The sequence below is a fragment of the Eulemur rufifrons genome, chromosome 4 (genome assembly GCF_041146395.1).
Source record: "Eulemur rufifrons isolate Redbay chromosome 4, OSU_ERuf_1, whole genome shotgun sequence".
NCBI lineage: Eukaryota > Metazoa > Chordata > Mammalia > Primates > Lemuridae > Eulemur > Eulemur rufifrons.
This window is the reverse complement of record NC_090986.1, coordinates 24,892,455-24,913,005: the sequence shown is the minus strand read 5'-3', so window position 1 is coordinate 24,913,005 and position 20,551 is coordinate 24,892,455. Positions and strand designations below refer to the sequence as shown.

Below are 20,551 nucleotides of genomic sequence, written 5' to 3'. Positions count from 1 at the left end.
AAAAAGCTGTAAATGAGTACATATTTTTATAATTATAAAAGTATACATATGCTCATGAAATATACAGACGTAACTATATAAATAATATTGATAATGCATAAATTCAAATGAGAAGGGACTTGAAGTATTTGCTTTTCTTTGTGGTATATTGTATTATCCTAATATCAATTTCCAAAGGTTTACCAACATTTTCTAAAATTAAATAACAGTGTGTGACTTTATGTAGAAATTTACATAGAAACTATACTTATAATTTTCTTTGATAGGAAAGAATCAGAAGCAAACTCTTTGATAGATTAAAAGTGGTGTTTCTAGAGAAAATTACTAAAAGTGATAATTGTAAGATACCTGAATGAGCTCAGAGAATCTTTAGTAGTACAAAGAAAAGCAGTATAGCTACTACTTTTATAATTAACAAGTCACTTTAACAGAGATATGGGCTTAGAAACCACTAAAGAATCAGGCACACGATAATGGTTAAACTGCCCTTTATTTTTATCTTACCACTTGCGCCTGGCAGAGGAAATACTTAGACCCATGGTCCATGCAGTGGCTTTATAATGTGTCAACTTGGCTAGGCCCAATTACATTTTCCAAAATGTTTCTGGTTTGGGGTGAGGGGGCATGAGAGATTCTCAAGAGATTTAGAGGGCAGAAAGGCAGCAGCAGCCATTTTGCAACTTACAATATTAGTTACTGATCTGCTGATTCACCCTGTTGGCCGGAGGTAGCAGCCAGGCCTACAGCTGTTCAACTTTCCCTGGACCCACCCTCCTGTCTTCTGACTTCCTGGTCATGCTTGTGTGTTTAGTGTTGTAACAGAGGACTCCCATCTTCTGCAGGATACCCACTGCATAGCCAGGGTCAGGGGCAACAGGGCTGAAAAGGTGTCAGTCAATCCCTGTGGGGTTTCACTTGCTCTTAATCCCTCCTCTTTATAGCCATCTTGCCTTCTTAGTTGCCTGTCCTGTAAACTTTAAGTTCCAGTATGAGAAGTCAGTAGCCTTACAGAGACTGCTTAACCTGCTCCTATATCTGTGTAAGGTCAAGTCCTATAAACAAACCCTTTACGAACTCTTCACTGTGCACTCCATATACATATAAATACATACATGTACATGCACATGTGCACACACATACATGTGTGCTCATGTATAAATAATGGTTCTACTGCTCTGATTGAATCCTGATTATACAGTCCAGCATTGCTAATGTGCTTCCATTTTTCCTAGGCTTCCCACACAAGTACAATCCTACAAAGTCATTGTTTCTTTAATAAATCAATATCCTCCACCAGGTTATCATTAAGTCTCACTGACCTGCACCCTCCATTTCAGGCAGCTGTTCACATCACCTTCTTGATTCATGTGTGTTGATTTTATGGTTTAACTTTCAGGTTCAATCTTATTTCTTTTATTTCCAAATGTTACAGGTACCTCATTAGTTGTGTAACAAATACAAATAACAGCTATTGTGTATTAAATATCTACCTTATACAAGGCAGTATGCCTGAAGCTCATAAACCCCCTAAAGGGTAGGGAACACATCATCTATATTTTACAGAAAACATAGCTAAGAAACTGAGGCTAAGAGAGATCAGACTATTTAAGTGGCAGATTAGGACTGAAATGCTAGGGTTTTTTTTTTTTTAAAGAAAGCTCATATTATGCCACACAACCTAAGCCAAGCTGGATAAACATATAACAGCAATATATGTAAACATATAGATAATAAAAGAATGCTTAAATTATATACATGAATACAAAAATGGCAATTTGTTGACTTCGCATGATTCACTAGATGAGTACATGTTATTGTACAAACACAGATGCAGCACCCCAACACATAAACATCCACATACTTCATATACCTTTATAAATATTTATAATGTCCCAGAAATAAACAAAAATATTTGGAGACTTGAAAACTACTGTCACAAAGTCACATCATACCCTTTCCTCTCTATAAAATAAGGCAGCAGGCTGAAAGTAGGAGGACACATTGATGGATGGGCAAGCTAGAGAAAGGAAGTGGATGGAAACTATGACAATAAACTATAAAAGATCAAATGCTTCAGACATTTAATATGGTAGTAAATAGTTCCAAATGTCAAAATTCCTAAATACAACTTAATTGAACAGTACAGTAATTAATATTTACAATGATAGTTTTGAATAATTTGTTAAATTATTTTCCCATGTGGTATTTTTAAAAAAATGAAAGAAATTTGTAAAAGGAATTTCATTAAATGTGTCTAAAAGTATTGAATCTCAGTTATCTGAAAAAAATAAATGAAAATTTCATTCCCAACAGTGTTATATAATTCCTCTCTAGAAAGTAATTTTCTCTAAGGATGATAATACTGTACATGTGTGAAGATAACTAAAAGACAGACTATTCTACAGCTGAAGCATGTGCTATCTTCAAATAGTAAACACAAGCAATGTAAGATTGTACCTACCATAAAGTCAAAAAAACCTGTAAGAATATGTCAGCATTTTAAGTCTTAGAGGAGCTGTGTTATAAAGAGAAATTATAAACAGTTTACTATTCTAAAACAGTATTTCTCTGATGGCTATCTTCCAAAACCTAATTTTTGTGAGATAATAATTTTTTGACAAAAAGTGTTCCATGGATAAGTTACCTGATTGTTGGATTAACTAAAAATGAAATTTTCTTTCCTTTGCCTTCTTTTAATGGCATAAATTCTCAGAATGGTTAGTATGTTGATACACACTGATAATCTCTAAAAGGAGAAGATTCAGTGCCACTGAAATTTACTCAATCAGAAAACAATTTACTTCTCAGATTGTATCTGTCAACATCCCAGAGCAGTGTTCTACAGAACACAATTTGGGACAGGCTGTTGTAAAATACTATCAATTTGAAATTTCCTAAGATACATGCAGACAACTTGGTATACAGGTAACCCTACAATGAATTAATCAGAACTTTTTAGTAACTGAGTCTTACATACATTGAAAGCATAAAGATAGCATTTATAATGATTATACTGACATACTACCAAAATTACAAATGATTTCAAGCATGAAAAAAAGACATTAAGAATAAGACAAATTATACTAGGTATAAGTTACTTAAAATATCATATCATATATATATCATCCTATATTTACTAGAATATACAACTGGAATTTATTTTCCCTAACACTGTCAAATACATTTATTCTCTAAATTTTTAATTCTACTTCAAAATTTACCACATTATGAAAACAAATGGAAACAATGATTATAGCATACATTGAAAAAAAAAAAAAAAAACCAGAAAAAGATACTATTACATTCTTACCTGTGATTCTCTTTAAGAAATGTGACATCAGACCGTGATGCACGCTTAGGCAAAGAGGAAACGAGGGCATCAACTTTCATAACAAGGTCACTCATGCTGGGTAAACAAGATAAACAAAGAGCTTTTTCGAAAGTTTCATACTTCATGTTACAATTAATGCCTTGAGAAAGGCTCTGTATACATGAACTTGGTAAAGCTCCAATAGAAGCAGACTGCAAAAAGAGATCTACAATATAACAGTATTTCTCTAAAAAAGTCAAAATATTCACAATAAACAGTGATAATAGATATTTACACAAGAAGCAAAAGTAAAAACACAAATATAAGAACCATGCAGACAATCTTTAGGTAACCTTTTGGAAAATGATTACCTCTTGGGGCGGGAGGGAGAATTGGGTGGGTGAGTAAGAAACAAAGAGAGATCCAAGGCAAAGAAAACATTAACATCTACACTTTGGTGGTGGTGAGTAAATGGATATCTTTTATTTCTTTATATTTTCTATGTCTTTTATTATATCTTTACTTGTCCACATATTTGAAATATTTTCTAATCTTAAAAAGAAACATTAGACTCAAAATACCAAACCCAAAAATGAATTTGATCTTATGATTTTAAATACTTACTTCTTTGAGTTGATTTCCATATTTTCAACAATGCCTTTAATTTTCTCTAGTGAATTACTAAATGTTATTTTTTCCAACAAGTAAAAATCTTCTGCATAGAAATCTTTACCTAAAGGTCCTAAGAACTTAAAATAAAAACAGTTATTGTATATCTTCTAGAAGATATCAATTTAGGAAAAATATTTCCTCATCAAATAGACATTTAAGTAAAATTGATTAGAGATTAAAAATATGGTAGCTATTAATCCCACCATTTGCTAAATCCACCAGGAAACAAAGAAAAATATTTTCTCATTTTGATGGTATAAATAAAAATTTTTATAAACACCCAAATCAAAGTGACAAAATAAAAAAGTAGCAAATTATTTCCACTAGAAAGTTTTACTTTGAAGCATATATTAAGATGCTTCCAAATACCTACGTCTTTTCATTCTAAATTCAATTATGAAAACAATTGTTCATATTTCATAAGACTTTTAATTTCAATTTTCTTTCATATTCATCTATAAAGTATAGTCCACACATTATATATATATATGAATTAATGCACAAGCCAGCCATATATTAGCAAAAACCAAGAGATAAATCATATAATTACTATAATAATAGCAATCTTCTTTTAACTATATAACTTTTAATTATATAAATGGTTTGGAGCATAGGAAGGTCACCAGCAACTAGAGAGTGAGAAGTTGTCAAACTGCCACATATCCAATTTCACAGGATGGCTATCCTATCACAACCACCATCAATCCTACCATAAGTGCTTTCTGAGGAAACTAATACGTGCAATCATCGTATCATGTACACAAAGCTCTGATGTAGACTGGCACAGTCTTATGTATAAAACATTATATTTAATGACATATAATTAGAAAATATGTCAACCAGAATATTTTTTTCTTGGTAAAAAGACCAGAATATAATGACTTCGGCCAGATTTTTTTACTTCCCCTTCATCTGCTTCTGCAATTAATATTTTCTAAAAATAACTGAAGTGTAATTCTTGAATCTATTATTTGTTCATATCAAAGGTGACATTAAGTGGAATGTTGGCATCTCAACTAAACAAGTATCACGTTTCACCCTAAATATAAAACATGGGCTCTTAAAAACACAAAAAATGAGCCCTGTAATACTAAAAGTACTCATGTAAACATTTTATTGCCTTAAGATGTAAGTTTTAAGGTAAGTTTGAAAGCATATTCAATGTTACATTTTCTGGAGTATGAATTGGCAAGCTTAGAAGAGTTGAATTTTATCTATATTACCTCTAGTGACATTGGCAGTTTTGTTCATAACTTAGAATAAAGAAATAAAGTCTTAAATTATTTAAGGGATTAATAAGATTGGCTATCTTTACTGATTAAACTCACCAGAGAACTAGCTCTATTTTGCCTATGTTAAGTACAGTGCCAAATAGCTGGGAGAAACATGATGCTTCAGTGTCTTAGCTCTTCTATTTAAAGTTGAATATAATATTTGTGGAATGAAGTAACTTAAATAGTATAAAAATCACATAATGTCCAAGTTGGGAAAAACAACATTAAACCTGAAAATCACGTAATAGTACAATAAAATTTATCTGGCACTTAAATATTTTTTTACAACATTTTAGAAATGTGATTTTCCAGTTATACAGAATAACTGCTGTAACAGAAATGCATTACTTTCTTTGACAGCTCATTAAAATTTTAGAAAACCAGGCTAGATGTTCATCCATACTGAGCAAAAAATATCTCCCCAGTCATGCAAGTTTGACCAACTGGCTTTGATTCTATACTGACTTTTATCTAGTGTAACACAAATTAATTCTACCAGTGTACCCACTGTTTTCCATGATAGCCTTCAAGTATTTTAAGAGGAAAACAGCAGTTAATATTTACTAAAAATTTACTGTGTCTGGGGCCCTTCCATGTGCTTTACATATAAAAGCATATTTAATCTTTCTGACAATCCTGTAAACAGATTATTACCCTTCTCATTGTCCAAATGAATAAATCAAGTCTCAAAGACGTTATTAATTAATGGCGCAACTGGGACTTGAATCCACATCTGTTTGGCTATAGAACAAAAAAAGATCTTGCCTTTTTTTTCCTACTCCCTGCTACCCCATGTCTTTCATGTGTGATAAAAATAATATTATGACAATGGCATTATTTAGGGTTGTATTTATTAAAAATATATACATTTAAATTTTTCAGTGTTTTTAAGGAATTATGAGGTCATCATTGTACCCTAGTTGTTGATCATTTATAAACAATTTTAACTTTGATTATGTTCCAATTCTAATGTAAACATTAGGACAGGTTCAGAATGGAGATTTATGCTGAAATGTCATACTTATTGCGAGTATTAAACTATCTTATTCAGAATTACTTTTGAGACAAAGTAATTAAGTACTGCATTATAGCTCACAAACTACAGTACTTATTTTCCAATATATTATACTTTTCTATTTAAACCGTAGTTCTACAAATAAAAGTATAATCAAAATTACATTTTTCTATTAGTCAACATAGAATGTCAACATAATTTGACTTAATATTTATCTCTAGTCCCAATCTTTCCCCTGAATTCAACTCATATTCAATTGTCTGCTCAGCAAGACTATTTGGAGGTCCAGTACTGAATTCTCTATTTTTCTCCTTACACTCCTCCTGAATTACACCACCCATCCTGCAGTCTTCCTCACCTTGATCCATAGCAAGTCCATTCTGCCAGTTACTTAGTTCTCTCACATCTCACACTAGCTCTAGCAGTAATTCCTGTTTACTCTTTCTGCAAAAATATGTCCTACATCTACTTTTCACTACTTCCACTAGAACCATTTTGGTCCAAGCCACCATCATCTCTCACTTGGACTACTGCAATACATCCTAACTGGCTCTCTTAAGTGTATTCACAATATAGTAGCCAGTAGTGATCTAAATATCCAAATAAAACATAAGCCAAATGATGTCAATCTCCTGCCCAGAACTATGAGCTTCCGAACTTACTCAGAGTAAAATAGGAGTCCTTAAACTGTCTATAAGACCCTATAGTCTGGCCACCAGCTATTAACTGTTCTCTGAGCTTCCCTCCTGTCTGCTGTCTTCCTACCTGCTATTCCTAGAATAGCAGACAGGATTCACAGACAAGACATCGCCTCAGGACCTTTCTATTTACTGTACCCTCTGCCTAGAATGTCCCTGGTTCCAGATATTTGACAGGGTAAGGGCTGCTCTCTGCTTTTAACCTTGTTCCTTTATCTCCTTCGGTTCTCTGTCCAAACAACACTGCTATAGTCTGAATGTGTTATGGTTTGAATGTTTTTGTCTCCTCCAAAATATATGTTGAAACTTAATCCCCAATGCAACAGTGTTGGGAGATAGGGGCCTAATGGGAGGTGTTTAGGTCATGAGGGCAAAGCCCTCATGAATGGATTAATGGCACCATAAAACGGGCTTTGCAGGAGTGGGTTTGCTCTCTTCTGCCATGTGGGGACACAGCATTCATCCCTTTTACCCTTTTGCCTTCTGCCATGTGATGATGCAGCAAGAAAGCCCACATTAGATGCCAGCAGCTTAATCTTGGACTTCCCAGCCTACAGAACTGTGAGAGAACAAATTTCTATTCTTTATGAATTACCTAGTCTGCCCTCATGAATGGGATCGGCCTCCTTGTAATAAAAGAGCTCAAGATTGAAGGGAGTGCTCTGTTGCCCTTCCACCTTCCATTATGTGAGGACATAGCAACAAAGGGCCATCTTAGAAGCAGAGAGCAGCCCTTACCAGACACCAATGCCAGCACCCTGACCTTGGACTTCCCAGCTCTAGAATGTAAAAAGTAATTTCTGTTATTTATAAATTATACCATCTGTGGTATATTGTTACAGCAGCACAAACAGACTTAAGGCACCTTAACAGTATGGATACTGGTTTTTGTCTGTTTCCGCCCATCAAAATGTTAGCCCCATGAAAACAAGTTTATTCACTGCTGTACCTTCAGAACCTAGAATAATGTTTGGTTCGCAGTAGGTATTAAATTAATATCTTGTTTTTTGACCAGTTTGAAGAAAAATGAGGACAAAACAGTTTTGCTTTGAGATATAAAAATAGTTTTATGTTTATGAGAACTAAATTGATCATAACTATATCAAGTACTTATCATTAATACTAATAACACTATGTGAATATATTAAACAATGTTAATATATTAAACAATGATAAAGAACACATAGGGTAGCCTTTTCCTAATGTAGGGAAGGTAAGGTGCCAGATAAAGCAGGTGCCATTTTTTTCTCTCTTTATCCCTTAAAATGCCTGACACAGACAAAGATAGCCATATATTTTAAAACTGTTTTTAAAAGCTGTATTTCCTCCCAAAGCCACTATTACAGAAAAAAGGCAATGTCATTTCTGAGCTTCTACCTAGCTCACTATCAAATTCATTAATACTTTTTATAATAATAAATGGCAGCTGTTGTCACAGATTTGTAAACTAGCACTGTACAAAAATGAACCCGAATCTAATATACAGGTGAACAGAGTTCATAAAGATATGGAAAACAAAGAAAACATTAATAGCAGAACTCTGAAGATGATGCAGGGATATTTAACTTGATAATTCAAGCCAGAGATATATCAAACATACTGCATTCGTTGATTTCTTAATAAATCTAAGCATCAGATTGAATTTTTTACCTAAATAATTTGTAAGAAATAAAATCAGACTATTATACTAAAAATATTAATACATAGATATTATCTACTATTTTGTATGTGTCTATAAAAACTAATCAAAAAAATGTTTGTGATATATTAAGGGAAAGAACCATGATATAATCATGTATTTAAAATAACCAGAATTATGTATGGTAGGAAAAAGGGTTGGAAGATAAATCAATGAACTTTTAACTGTAAATTTTATTATGATGGTGAGAGTAAGAGTGATTTTTAAAGATTAATAAATAATACATGGCAATTTAAACTATTTTATGCTTCAAAACTTACAAAAATATCTATTTCTCATTTAACATAAACTAGAGAAAAGAACAAGAAAAAAGATATAACAATGTACTTACTATGCCAACTACAACAGTAGTTCTCAATCACAATGTTATAATGTGTACCAAGATGTTTGTTCTAATACTTACACTAGAACAAAATAAGAGCTAGACTCACAAAGAACATTCTTCCTTACCTGCATTTATTGTTATCATAGAATGGGAGAAGGGGTGAAGAAACAAGTAGTGTGTCATGCCCCCATTTTATTTATGCTGAACTGTCTAGTGTCAGCACAGAAGCACCATCCTGTGTGTGTCTCAGGTGAACTGTGACAGAAAAAAGTCTGAAACCATGCATTACAGTGTCACTGAGAAAAAGGACCAATTACTTTTTCTACTTACTCTCCCATTGCTGACAATACCCATTTCCCCAGGATGCAATTTAAGTACATCTTGACAGAACAACTGGTGAGTTCGGAAAATATTCACTCCAACGGTGTTGTATTTTTTCTCAAAAGTATTCGTATCCATCCCCTAAAGCACAAGGTAAGAATAATGACATTAATAAGAGAACACTGAATATATTAATTTTCTTAACAAACCTCCTTTAATGTTAGTATAAAATTTGAAATTATACTAAATTATGATTTTTAAGAGGTATTATTTTCTTCTAAAAGAACATTTTTTAAAAAAGAATTCTCTTGAATTTGGTTGATATGCATTGCTAGAGAGCTGGTGTTCTTCTTTGGGGGTGTCCTTTCAATTTAATTTCATTAAAAAGTGGGCAGAGGACATAAACAGAAACTTTTCAAAAGAAGACAGAGTAACGGCCGAGAAACATGAAAAAATGCTCAACATCTCTAATCATCAGGGAAATGCAAATCAAAACCACAATGAGATATCACTTAATTACAGTGAGAATAACTTTTATCAAAAAATCCCACAACAATAAATGTTGGCATACATGTGGAGAGACAGGAACACTCACACACTGCTGGTGGGACTGCAAACTAGCACAATCTCTGTGGAAAATAATATGGAGAAACCTAAAAGAGCTACAAGTATAACTACCATTTGATCCAGCAATCCCATTATTGGGCATCTACCCAAAGGAACAAAAGACATTCTATAAAAAAGACATTGGCACTAGAATGTTTACAGCAGCACAATTCACAATTACAAAGATGTGGAAACAACCCAAGTGCCCATCAATACATGAGTGGATTAATAAAATGTGGTATATGTATACAATGGAGTTCTATTCAGCCACAAAAAAATCAATGATGATCTAGCACCTCTTATTTTATCCTGGATAGAGCTGGAGCCCATTCTACTAAGTGGAGTATCATAATAATGGAAAAACAAGCACTACATGTATTCACCATCAGATTGGTATTAACTGATCAACACTTAAGTGCACACATAATAACATTCACTGGGTGTCGGGCAAGTGCGAGGGGTGCGGAGGGGATGGGTATATTCACACCTAATGGGTGCAGTACGCATCATCTGGGGGATGGACACACTTAAAGCTCTGACTTGGGTGGGGAAAAGGCAATATATGTAACCCAAACATTTGTACCTCCATAATATGCTGAAATAAAAAAAACAATTCTCTTTTGCCAAATCATTTACAATATGATTAAGTCTTGTTACAAGTGATATAGTTTAGTATTTGTTCTTGAGAATTTCAGGGGGATTACCGAATTAGTAAAATGCCAGAGAGTATCAATCTAAATAAAATTTAGGCCAAGCATAGTGGCTCACAATCCGTAATCCTGGCACTCTGGGAAGCTGAGGTGGGAGGATCACTAGAAGCCAGGAGTTCAAGACCAGCCTGGGCAACATGGTGAGACTCTGTCTCTACAAAAAATAATTAGCTGGGCGTGGTGGCGCATGCCTGTAGTCCTAGCTACTCAGCCTACCTAGCTACTCTAGCTTGTGTAACAAAGTGAGATCCTGTCTCAACAAAATAAAATAACATTTAACAGTAAAGAAATGAAATAAAATGCTTATTAAATTCTGAACTCCCCCATTTGGTGTGCTCAATAAAAAAAATACTGTTTAAAATAGAAATATCCTATCTTTCATTTTATAATATCAATCTCAAAAGACCAATTTAGGTACCTTGTTAAAATGATAATTCTACTTTAGTAGAACCGGGGTGGGGCTTTAAATTCTACATTTCTAACAAGTTCCTAGGAGCTCTTGTTATGATGAAAATGTTCCCCTGTACTGTCTGATATGGTAGGCACAGACACAGATGGTTATATGGGATTTGAAATGTGGCAAGTATGACTGATGAACAGCATTTAAAATTGTATTTAATTTTAATTAAGTATAAAATGCCATATGCAGCCAGCAGCTACAGTGCTGGACTGTGTAGTTCTAGTCCTCCTTACCTTCAAAACCCCCATTTCGGTCATCCCTCTCTGACCATAACCTACTGACCTGCCCCCATCCCCAGATCAATCATTACTCAACCTTTCAGTCCACAGATCCTATCACTTATTCATTGTCAGTCATCCTTTCCATGGCATAATTCTCCTCCTGAGTTATATCCCAGAGTCCTTTACTGTAACACGAAGCCTCCCACATTTATTGCCCTTGAATGCTTTCCCTCAGTCAGTCACCTCGCAAAACATTAACCCTGGTTAAACACAACTCTGCTAACTCTGCAACTGGATCAAATGAGTAGAATACAGTTGGAGAAAAGCAACTAATGCTGGTATTACTTTAGATTTATGATCACTAACCTCAAGTGGGTCCTCAGCAATGACCAAAAATCTTCCTTCACTAATGTATTTAATTCACTTTCTCAGACTAAGAATAACAGAAAAATTTTGACATTTTCTTCTCTTTCCTCAAACTCCTAAGGACACCTATCCCCACTCTAATACGTAGCTAATGATCCAATTTTCGAAAGTGAAAGCAATCAGAAGAGAAATACTTCATCTTGTTACCACTAAATAAATACACTCTTCTGCATTACACTCATATATTCTACTTTTTTTCCTGGTTAAAATGGATGAACAATTTCTGTTACTAAGACCAACAGACTTGCGTGTTAGATCCCAGCACCTCTTACCTACTCAAGAACTTTGTTCCTACTTTGCTCCCCTCTATCATCCTTCTTCATTTTTTCGATAGATTGCTTCCTTTAGCATACAAAGAGGTGACATCTCCCAAATTTAAAAATCTTTTCTTGACCTCAAGTCCCATTCTAGCTACAGCCCTATTCCCCTATATAGGAAAATTTCTTAAAAGAGCTACCCATACCCACTGTCTCTGTTTCCCAACTGCCCATTCTCTCTTGAATCTAGTTCACTTTTATATCCATCAATCCACTGAAACTGTTCTTATCAAAGTCACTAATGACCATTTTACCAAATAAAATGATCAAGTACAAAGCCTTATTTCAGGAATATCTGGCATAGTTGATCACTCCCTTGCTGAAATACTTTCTCCAACTGGATTCCAAGATAGTAAACTCTCCTGGTTATCTTCCTAACTCATTGGCCGTTCCATCTGTCTCCTTTACTGGATCATCTGTTTCATGTGTGCCTCTACATTTTGGAATGTTCTAAGGCTCAGTTTTCAGCTTTTCTGTCCTCCCTCCTCTCATCTCCCTGACTCAGTTGCTAGTAATCTCATCCAATTTCTCAGTTTTAAATACAATACAATATGTTGATGACTACCATATTGATTCTCAAGGAAAAAAAAGATGACTTTACAGTCCTCTACTGAGCTCTACACTCATTGCTCAATAGTCAATTCTACATCTCCACTTGAACGTCCCACTGGCATCTCTAACTTAACATGTACAAAACTTAACTTTTGATCACCTATGTCCAAATCTTCTCTTCATCTAGACTTCTCCATCTCAAAAATAGATACCACCATTAATTCCAGCTGTTCAAGCCAAATGCCTAGGAGATTACTTTCACATGTCACATACAATTGATCAGTTAACTCTGTTGACTGTACTTGCACAAAATACTACGTATCAACCATCTCACCACCTCTAACCACTACTATATAGTTCAAGACACCATTACTTCTTGCCTAGATTACTACAATAGCATTCTAATTTTTCATGTTTTTTCCACTCAAATCTTCAGTGGCATCCAGAGACTTCTTTCTTTCTTTTTTTTTTGTGAGATGGGGTCTCACTGTATTACCCAGGCTGATGTCGAAGTCCTGGGCTCAAGCAATCCTCCTGCCTCAGCCTCCTGAGTAGTTGGGATTACAGGCCTATGCCACCATGCCTGGCCCAGAGTCATCTTTTTTAGGATTATTTACCTCCTTAAGATTGCTCAATGGCTTCCCAACATACTCAGAAAAAATTTCAATTCCTTACCATATCCTACAAGTGCTTGTAATATCTGAACTTAACTCTCTGATTGCATTTCCTATTCTCTCCACATCACTCACTCTCTTTTGGCCATAATGATTTTCTGTCTATATCTCAGACTTGGCAAGATTGTCTCTGGGTCAGGCCTTTAGATTTGCTGTGTTCCTGAACCCTGGTACACTCCACTCAGACTTTCCCATGGCTTGATCTCTCATTTCATTCAGAGCTCTGCTCAAATTAGATATGCCTTCCCTGACCATTCCATCTAAAATGACATCCTTCTGGACACGCTTGAAGCTCTGACGGGGGGGGGGGGGGGGTGGAGGCAAGGGCAATATACGTAACCTAAACATTTGTACCCCCATAATATGCTGAAATAAATAAAATAAAATAAAATGACATCCCTCAAACTATATATCCTCTTATATTTCTTTATTTTTTTCCCTAAGACCACTTATTTTGTCTGCCTTTATTGCAACAATGTAAACTCCACAAACAGCAGGGATTCTATCTGCCTTGTTCACAAGTTTATCACCATTGTCTGGTAAATGATCAACAAATATTTTTTGAATGGATAATGAATCTTTCTTCCAGAGGATCATCTTTGAAAATTTCTCCCATACTGGATCCCTTCAGTGAAATACATTAGAATTATTTACATAATGCTTGAACCCTCAATTCTTCACTTACGTACATATCCTAACTAGAATGCCATCACCTTCAAGAATCATGACATAGTTAACATATAAATTTTTATTTGTTCAATGCCTCTATGCAAAGTCATATCATTTAATGTTTATCTTTTCCTATTATAAAAGGAATGTTTATTATCCCCAGTTGATTATGTTTTTTCAGTAATATCTCCAAGTACACAGACTTATACTTTTGAAATATGTAACACATACTTAGTATTTCAAACAAATCGTTACTGACCTCAATAAAGAATGTTTTAATTTTATCTCCAGAGTAAATAGCTGTAGCAGTTTCTTCCTTTGCCAGTTTCCTTAGCAAGCTTCTCAAAAAACTGTTTTTCTGTGTAAGAAAAGCTGCCAAAATTCCTCTAGAAATAGCTGTGTTCTCTTCATTTATTTTTGATGTAGGATTATAAATAACCCCCAGTCGACTATGAACACTTGTTCTCTGCAAAACACATTTATAGGTTAAAAAGACCAGTATCTTATATACCTTTTTACAGTTGAACATATTTTCTTTCCCATGATGTTTGTTCACTTTACCATGCACCATCTTTCACTGTCAAAGCCTTTCTATGTTCACTGTACTCAATGTGGTATACCACTGAAATAGCCTAAAAATCAATCATTTTACTAACTCCAATTGCTTCTCAACTTTGCATAGACTCTTTTGTAATGCAACATTTAACCTCTTTTATTAAGAATATGAAATAACACACATACAAATACACAAAACAAATATGTAGAGCTCAGTGAATTAACCCATAAAACTATCACCCAGGTTAAGAAATAGGGCACTGCCAGCAATCCAAAGTCATCGATCATATCCCTGCCAATTACTATAGCCTCACATTTTTCTAAAGACAAGCACTATCCTGTCATCTGTAGTAACAGTCTTATATTCTTGCTTTTCTTTGTTGTTTACCCCCTAAGCTTGCATTGTAAACATTTAATCCAGTTTAAACTTCATTTAAATGGAATCATACAGTATGTATTATTTTATGCTCTTTTTCCACTGAACATAATGTGAGATTCATCAATATTGTTTTCTGTAGTTGCAGTTAGTTTATTTTTGGTACTATACAGAATTCAATGGTATGAATATACCTTTGTTAACCATTCTATTGTTGTTGGACTTTTGAGCTTTTTCCAATTTAGAGCCCTACAAACAGGATATGCACATCTTCAATTTTAGAAGATGCTAAACAGTTTTTCAAAATATTTGGTACTAGTTTTCACTCTTTATATAAGAGTCCCATTACCTCACAGCTTCAGAAACAGTTTGTATTGTCAGACTTTTAAATTGGTATCATTCTGGTGCATATGTAAAGATATCTCACCAGAGTTTTAATTTGCTTTTCTCTCATCACTAATGATACTAAATATCCTTTAATATGTTCACTGGCCTCTTTTCTGTTTTGCCTGTTCAATCCTTTACCAGTATTTTATTGGATTATAATTTTTTCCTGATTTATAGGGGCTTGATTTCTAAGACTTGAGTGTTTTGGCTATATGTGTACAGATGTCTTCTTCTATTCTGTGGCTTGTTTTGTACTCTGTTGATGGAATATTCTGATGGAAAGTAGTTGGTTCTGAATTTTAATGTAGTTCAATTTATTCATATTTTACCTGATGGCTTTTGTTTTAGAAATCTTTCTCCACTCTGAAGTCATAAAAATAATTTATATTATCTTCAAGAATATTTATTGTTTCACTTTTTAGGTATAGATCTATAATCTAACTGGAATCAATTTTTGTGTATGATATGAAAAACAGGAAGTTTCAAAGACCACCCTTACTATTCCATAAGGTCAGCTTTATCATAAGGTTAATACATACATGGCTCTATTTCTGGGTTCTCTATCCTTCTTCCATTGCCCTATTTTTCTATCCTTATGCTAATACCAAATTGTCTTTAATTGTGTAACTTTATAAAAGATCTTGATATCGAATGGAGCAATTATCCCTTTTCCCTATGCTTTAAGAGTATTTAGCAATTTACAAATGAGCTTGACAATTTCCATAAAAAACGCTGAGATTTGTATTGGAATTGAAATAAAGCAATTTCATACATTAATTTTAGGAGAATTTACATATATACAATATCAAGTCTTCTGATTCATGATTACGGTTTATCCCTCCTTTCATGTAGGACTTCTGTATTTTTTCTCAAGACTTTATTTTATAAAGATCTTAAACATATTTGGTTACATTTATTTCTAGTGTTTGACATTTTCGATACTATTATAAATGATATCTTTATTTAAACTGCATTTGCTTGTTGCAACTCTTATAAATAGAATTCTTTTTTTTTTTTTTTTTTTGAGACAGAGTCTCACTCTGTTGCCCAGGCTAGAGTGAGTGCCGTGGCGTCAGCCTAGCTCACAGCAACCTCAAACTCCTGGGCTCAAGCGATCCTCCTGTCTCAGCCTCCCGAGTAGCTGGGACTACAGGCATGCACCACCATGCCCGGCTAATTTTTTCTATATTTTTAGCTGTCCATATAATTTCTTTCTATTTTTAGTAGAGACGGGGTCTCGCTCTTGCTCAGGCTGGTCTTGAACTCCTGAGCTCAAACAATCCACCCACCTCGGCCTCCCAGAGTGCTAGGATTACAGGCGTGAGCCACCGCGCCCGGCCTAGAATTCTTGTATATTGATCTGGTACTGAACAATTTGGTCAAACTAAAAAATTAATCCCAGTAATTTATATGTGGATATATATGTATTTTCTGTGTAACAATTTGCAAAGTGACAATTTAAATTCTTCCTTTTTGATCTTTATAGTGTTTATTACTTTTTGTACTTGTTTAGGATTTTTGCATTTATGGTCAGGAGTAAGACTGGCCTATAGTTTTCCATTCTTATATAATGCCCTTTTAGGCATTCAGTTTTGAAGTAATGCTGGCCTTGTAAAATAAGTTTGGATATATTGTTTACTTTTAAATTCTCTCAAAAAAAATTTATGTTAGACTTATACCTGGTATAATTCACTACCATGACCACATGGGTCTGGAGTTTTCTCTTTTGGAAAGTTTAAATTTCAGATTTAATTTCATTGATAATTAAAAATATCTTCTTTCTACCTCTGTCATGTGACTGATTCTACTCCCTACTTTTCTTGAATAGTTTTACCAGGTGTTTTATCAATTCTATTCGTCTTATGGAAGAAGCAACTTCTGTCGTTGTAGACCATAACTACTATATGCTTGTCTTCTATTTCATTACTTCATGTTCCTATCTGTATCTTTCCCTTTTCTTGACCTTCCTTGATAGAAGTTTAAGTTGGTTTTTTTTTTTTTTTTTTTTGAGACAAAAGTCTAACTCTGTTACTCCAGTTGGAGTGCACTGGCATGATTGTAGCTCATTGCATCCTTGAACTCCTAGGTTTGAGCAATCCTCCTGCCTCAGCTTCCCAAGTAGCTGGGACTATGGGCGTGTGTCACTATGCCCAGCTAATTTTTTTTACTTTTTGTAGAGATGGGGTCTTGTTATGTTGCCCAGGTTGGTTTCTAATTCCTGGCCTCAAGTGATACTCCTGTTTTGGCCTCCCAGAGTGCTGGGACTCCAGGTATGAGCCACTATGCCTGGCCTACAAATGTTTTTTAAATGTTACATTTATGCTTTACAAAAAAATACTTTTCTGTCACTGTCCATTATGTCAAGTTTGCTGATCTTGTTATTCAAATCTTCTATACATCCTACTGATTTTCTGTGTGCTGGTTTTACTTGTTCACTGGAAAAGTGTGTTAAAATTTCATAGTAAAGATTCATGGTTTTATATGATTCTCACTGAAGTTTTGTCAAGTTCTGCTTTATATACTTTGAGCCTCTGGTCAGAGGTAAATTATTACGCTGAAAATGCTTTTTTTACAAAAAAATTGTGAAACACATATATTACATTCTGGCCACTGAAATCGCCTGAAAGTAATGACACCCTAGTAACAATGAGCACCCTTAGTGCCCAGATCTGGTTTTCTAATTACCATTTCCCATTAAAAGGAGTTAGAACTCTTTGGGGAAATGGTAGATTATAGATCTTGGTCAGGGAGAATACAAGATGAGAAGGGGACATCTTGTTTGTTAGAAAGCAAGAAAGTGCTCTGGGACTACTTGGCGGGTGTTACAAGGATACAAGAGTCAACTTGAAGGGATTCATGAGCCAAAGAGGGACTCGGTAAGCATCAAAAAGAATAATGTATATGAAGTACACTGAAAAAAAAAATGAACCAAATAATACTTGAAAATAAAAGAAAAAAGGTACTTTCCATCAATAGAGGTGACTACTGCATTACCTGCTTTCTCTGAAAATTAGTAACTAGATGTAAAGAATAAAGAATTTTCACTGGATTTTAGGAAGAATTTTATGTCATCTTTGGTTGATAAAGGAAAAATCTTTTCTTTCAGATGAATACCAGCTAATGTAATCTCTTTTGCAACCAAAACTATAATAAAACAACTGATTTAGGTAAGCATCATCAATAGATCCTAAAAACATTAAGTGAAAGGTTGTGGGCAACAGGATATTCACACAGTGTCCAAAACATTACCCGAGAGACAATTCCTATTTGAACAAGGGAAAAACACATTTACAAAGTAGATATTTGGCTACTTTATAATTTCTTTTATTTATTTATTTTAATCTGTATTAGAACAACATTTATTACCGGAGATTTGAACCAGCCCTACTTTAAACTTGCAATGTATAATGAGATACCCTGACATTCATGTGCTTCTTGATATGATGCTATGTGAAGAATATAGAATCATCCATGATGTCTTCTTGCCAAAAAATGTTTAAGCTTTAGCATAACTTCCAGTATAGAGGAAATATAAAGGTTAGAAGAACAAGTTAAAAATACTATAAGGCAACAATTAGTGAAATTCAGAATGTGGGATTTCTCTACAAAATAACTAGCTTGGTCTTTTTCAGAAGTCAGTGGATCAACCTGGAGGTCATTATGTTAAGTAAAATAAGGCATGCAAAGACAAATATTGCATGTTTTCACTCATACATAAGGAGCTAAAAAAGTGAATGTCATGGAGGTAGAGAGTAGAATGATAACTACTAGAGGCTGGGAAGGGTGGAAGAGTGATGAAAAGAGGTTGGTTAATGGGTACAAAAACACAATTAGAAGAAATAAGTTCTGTGTTTGATAGCATGTAGGATAACTTTAGTTAACGATAATCTATGGTATATTTCAAAGCAGCTGTAAGAGATTTGCAATGTTCTCAACACAAAGAAATGATAAATGAGATGATGGATATTCTAAATATCCTCATTTGATCATTCCATATTGTATGCATGTATCAAAATATCACATGTACCCCCTAAATACGCAGAAGTATTATGCATCAATTTAAAAAAATGAAAAAAAATTCAGTGGAAAAAATTCAGTGGAAAAAACAGTGGGGTTTATTGTAGAACTTTATTGTAGAACAATAGAACAATAAAGTTCTACAAAAAAAGAAACTGCATGAAATGCACTGTGGAAAACTTGTTTGGATCCTGGTTTGAAAAAAGGAAAAACATCTTTGTGGGAACAACTAGAGAAAATGTAATACCTACTTAGTGCCAATAATGTTACAGTGGTTTTGTAGTTATGTAGAGGAATATCCTTATTTTTGGGCCAAGCTTGTTTAAGTACTAAAAGATGATATAATCTGATTTCTACAACTCACTTTAAAACGATCTAGATCACAGCTGCCTCCCCCCTCCTGCTGCTCTCCATCCTCAACAAATAATTAGATAAAACAAGTAAGGCACAATGTTAACACCTGTTAAATCTAGGTATTAGGTATGTAAGTACTCATTATATTAGCCTTTTGAATTTCGTGTACCAATGAAAACATGGCCTCCAAAAAAAAGCCCCATGGTGCTATAAGGAGAAGCTCAAGTGAGATAAAGGCAGAAATTCAAAACAATCTGGCTGAAATAAAAAGAGAATAAAAACTCAATACTGGAAAAAATAAAAATAAGATCAATTACACAGGTAATTCAGTCAATGAACTAGTTCAGAAGTAGTCAGCAACTACAGCCCATAGACCAAATCCCACCTGGAGCTTGTTTTTATCTGGTCGTCTAGTCTAAAAATGTTATATTTTTAAAAGAAAAAGAAAAAGAAAAAGAAAAAATAATATGTGACAGAGACCATGTGTGGCATGCAAAGCATAAAATATTTCCTGCTGAAAGTTTGTTGCCCTTGATCTAGATGACAAATAGAGTCTCTATTACAGAGTGCAAAGGAAATGACAAAAAGATGGGTTAAAAAAAGAGAAACGATAGACAGGAATGACAGGCAAGAGGCAATATATAAAAAACTAGATTAAATAAGTTTGAAATAATTATAGAAATCAAATTGGGGAAAAAAACCTGTTCGTTACTGCAAATGTCAAAGGCCGTGTGCTTTTAAAAAATTAATAAAAACTATTAATACCTACAAATATTGTTTTTTTAATTTTAAGAGAAAAAAAGGTAAAATCATTCAGATTGCAATAAAAAAAAATAAAATCTATGAGGCAATTTTTACTTGGTTTTGAGGAAAAATAAACTCTGACTCAAGAATGAGAAAGTAGCAACAATAA

General features: G+C 34.0%; 1 protein-coding gene across 1 annotated transcript in view; it reads right to left on the bottom strand.

The window, feature by feature from the left end:
* UGGT2 (UDP-glucose glycoprotein glucosyltransferase 2) overlaps positions 1-20,551 on the bottom strand; it is a 205,275-nt gene that overhangs the window by 61,268 nt on the left and 123,456 nt on the right. Inside the window, exons 21-24 of the mRNA XM_069467087.1 lie at positions 14,209-14,415; positions 9,324-9,455; positions 3,935-4,059; positions 3,311-3,406 (exon numbers count right to left, since the gene is read on the bottom strand). Coding sequence (XP_069323188.1) covers positions 3,311-3,406; positions 3,935-4,059; positions 9,324-9,455; positions 14,209-14,415 — 560 coding nt within the window. The remainder of the gene's footprint in view (positions 1-3,310; positions 3,407-3,934; positions 4,060-9,323; positions 9,456-14,208; positions 14,416-20,551) is intronic.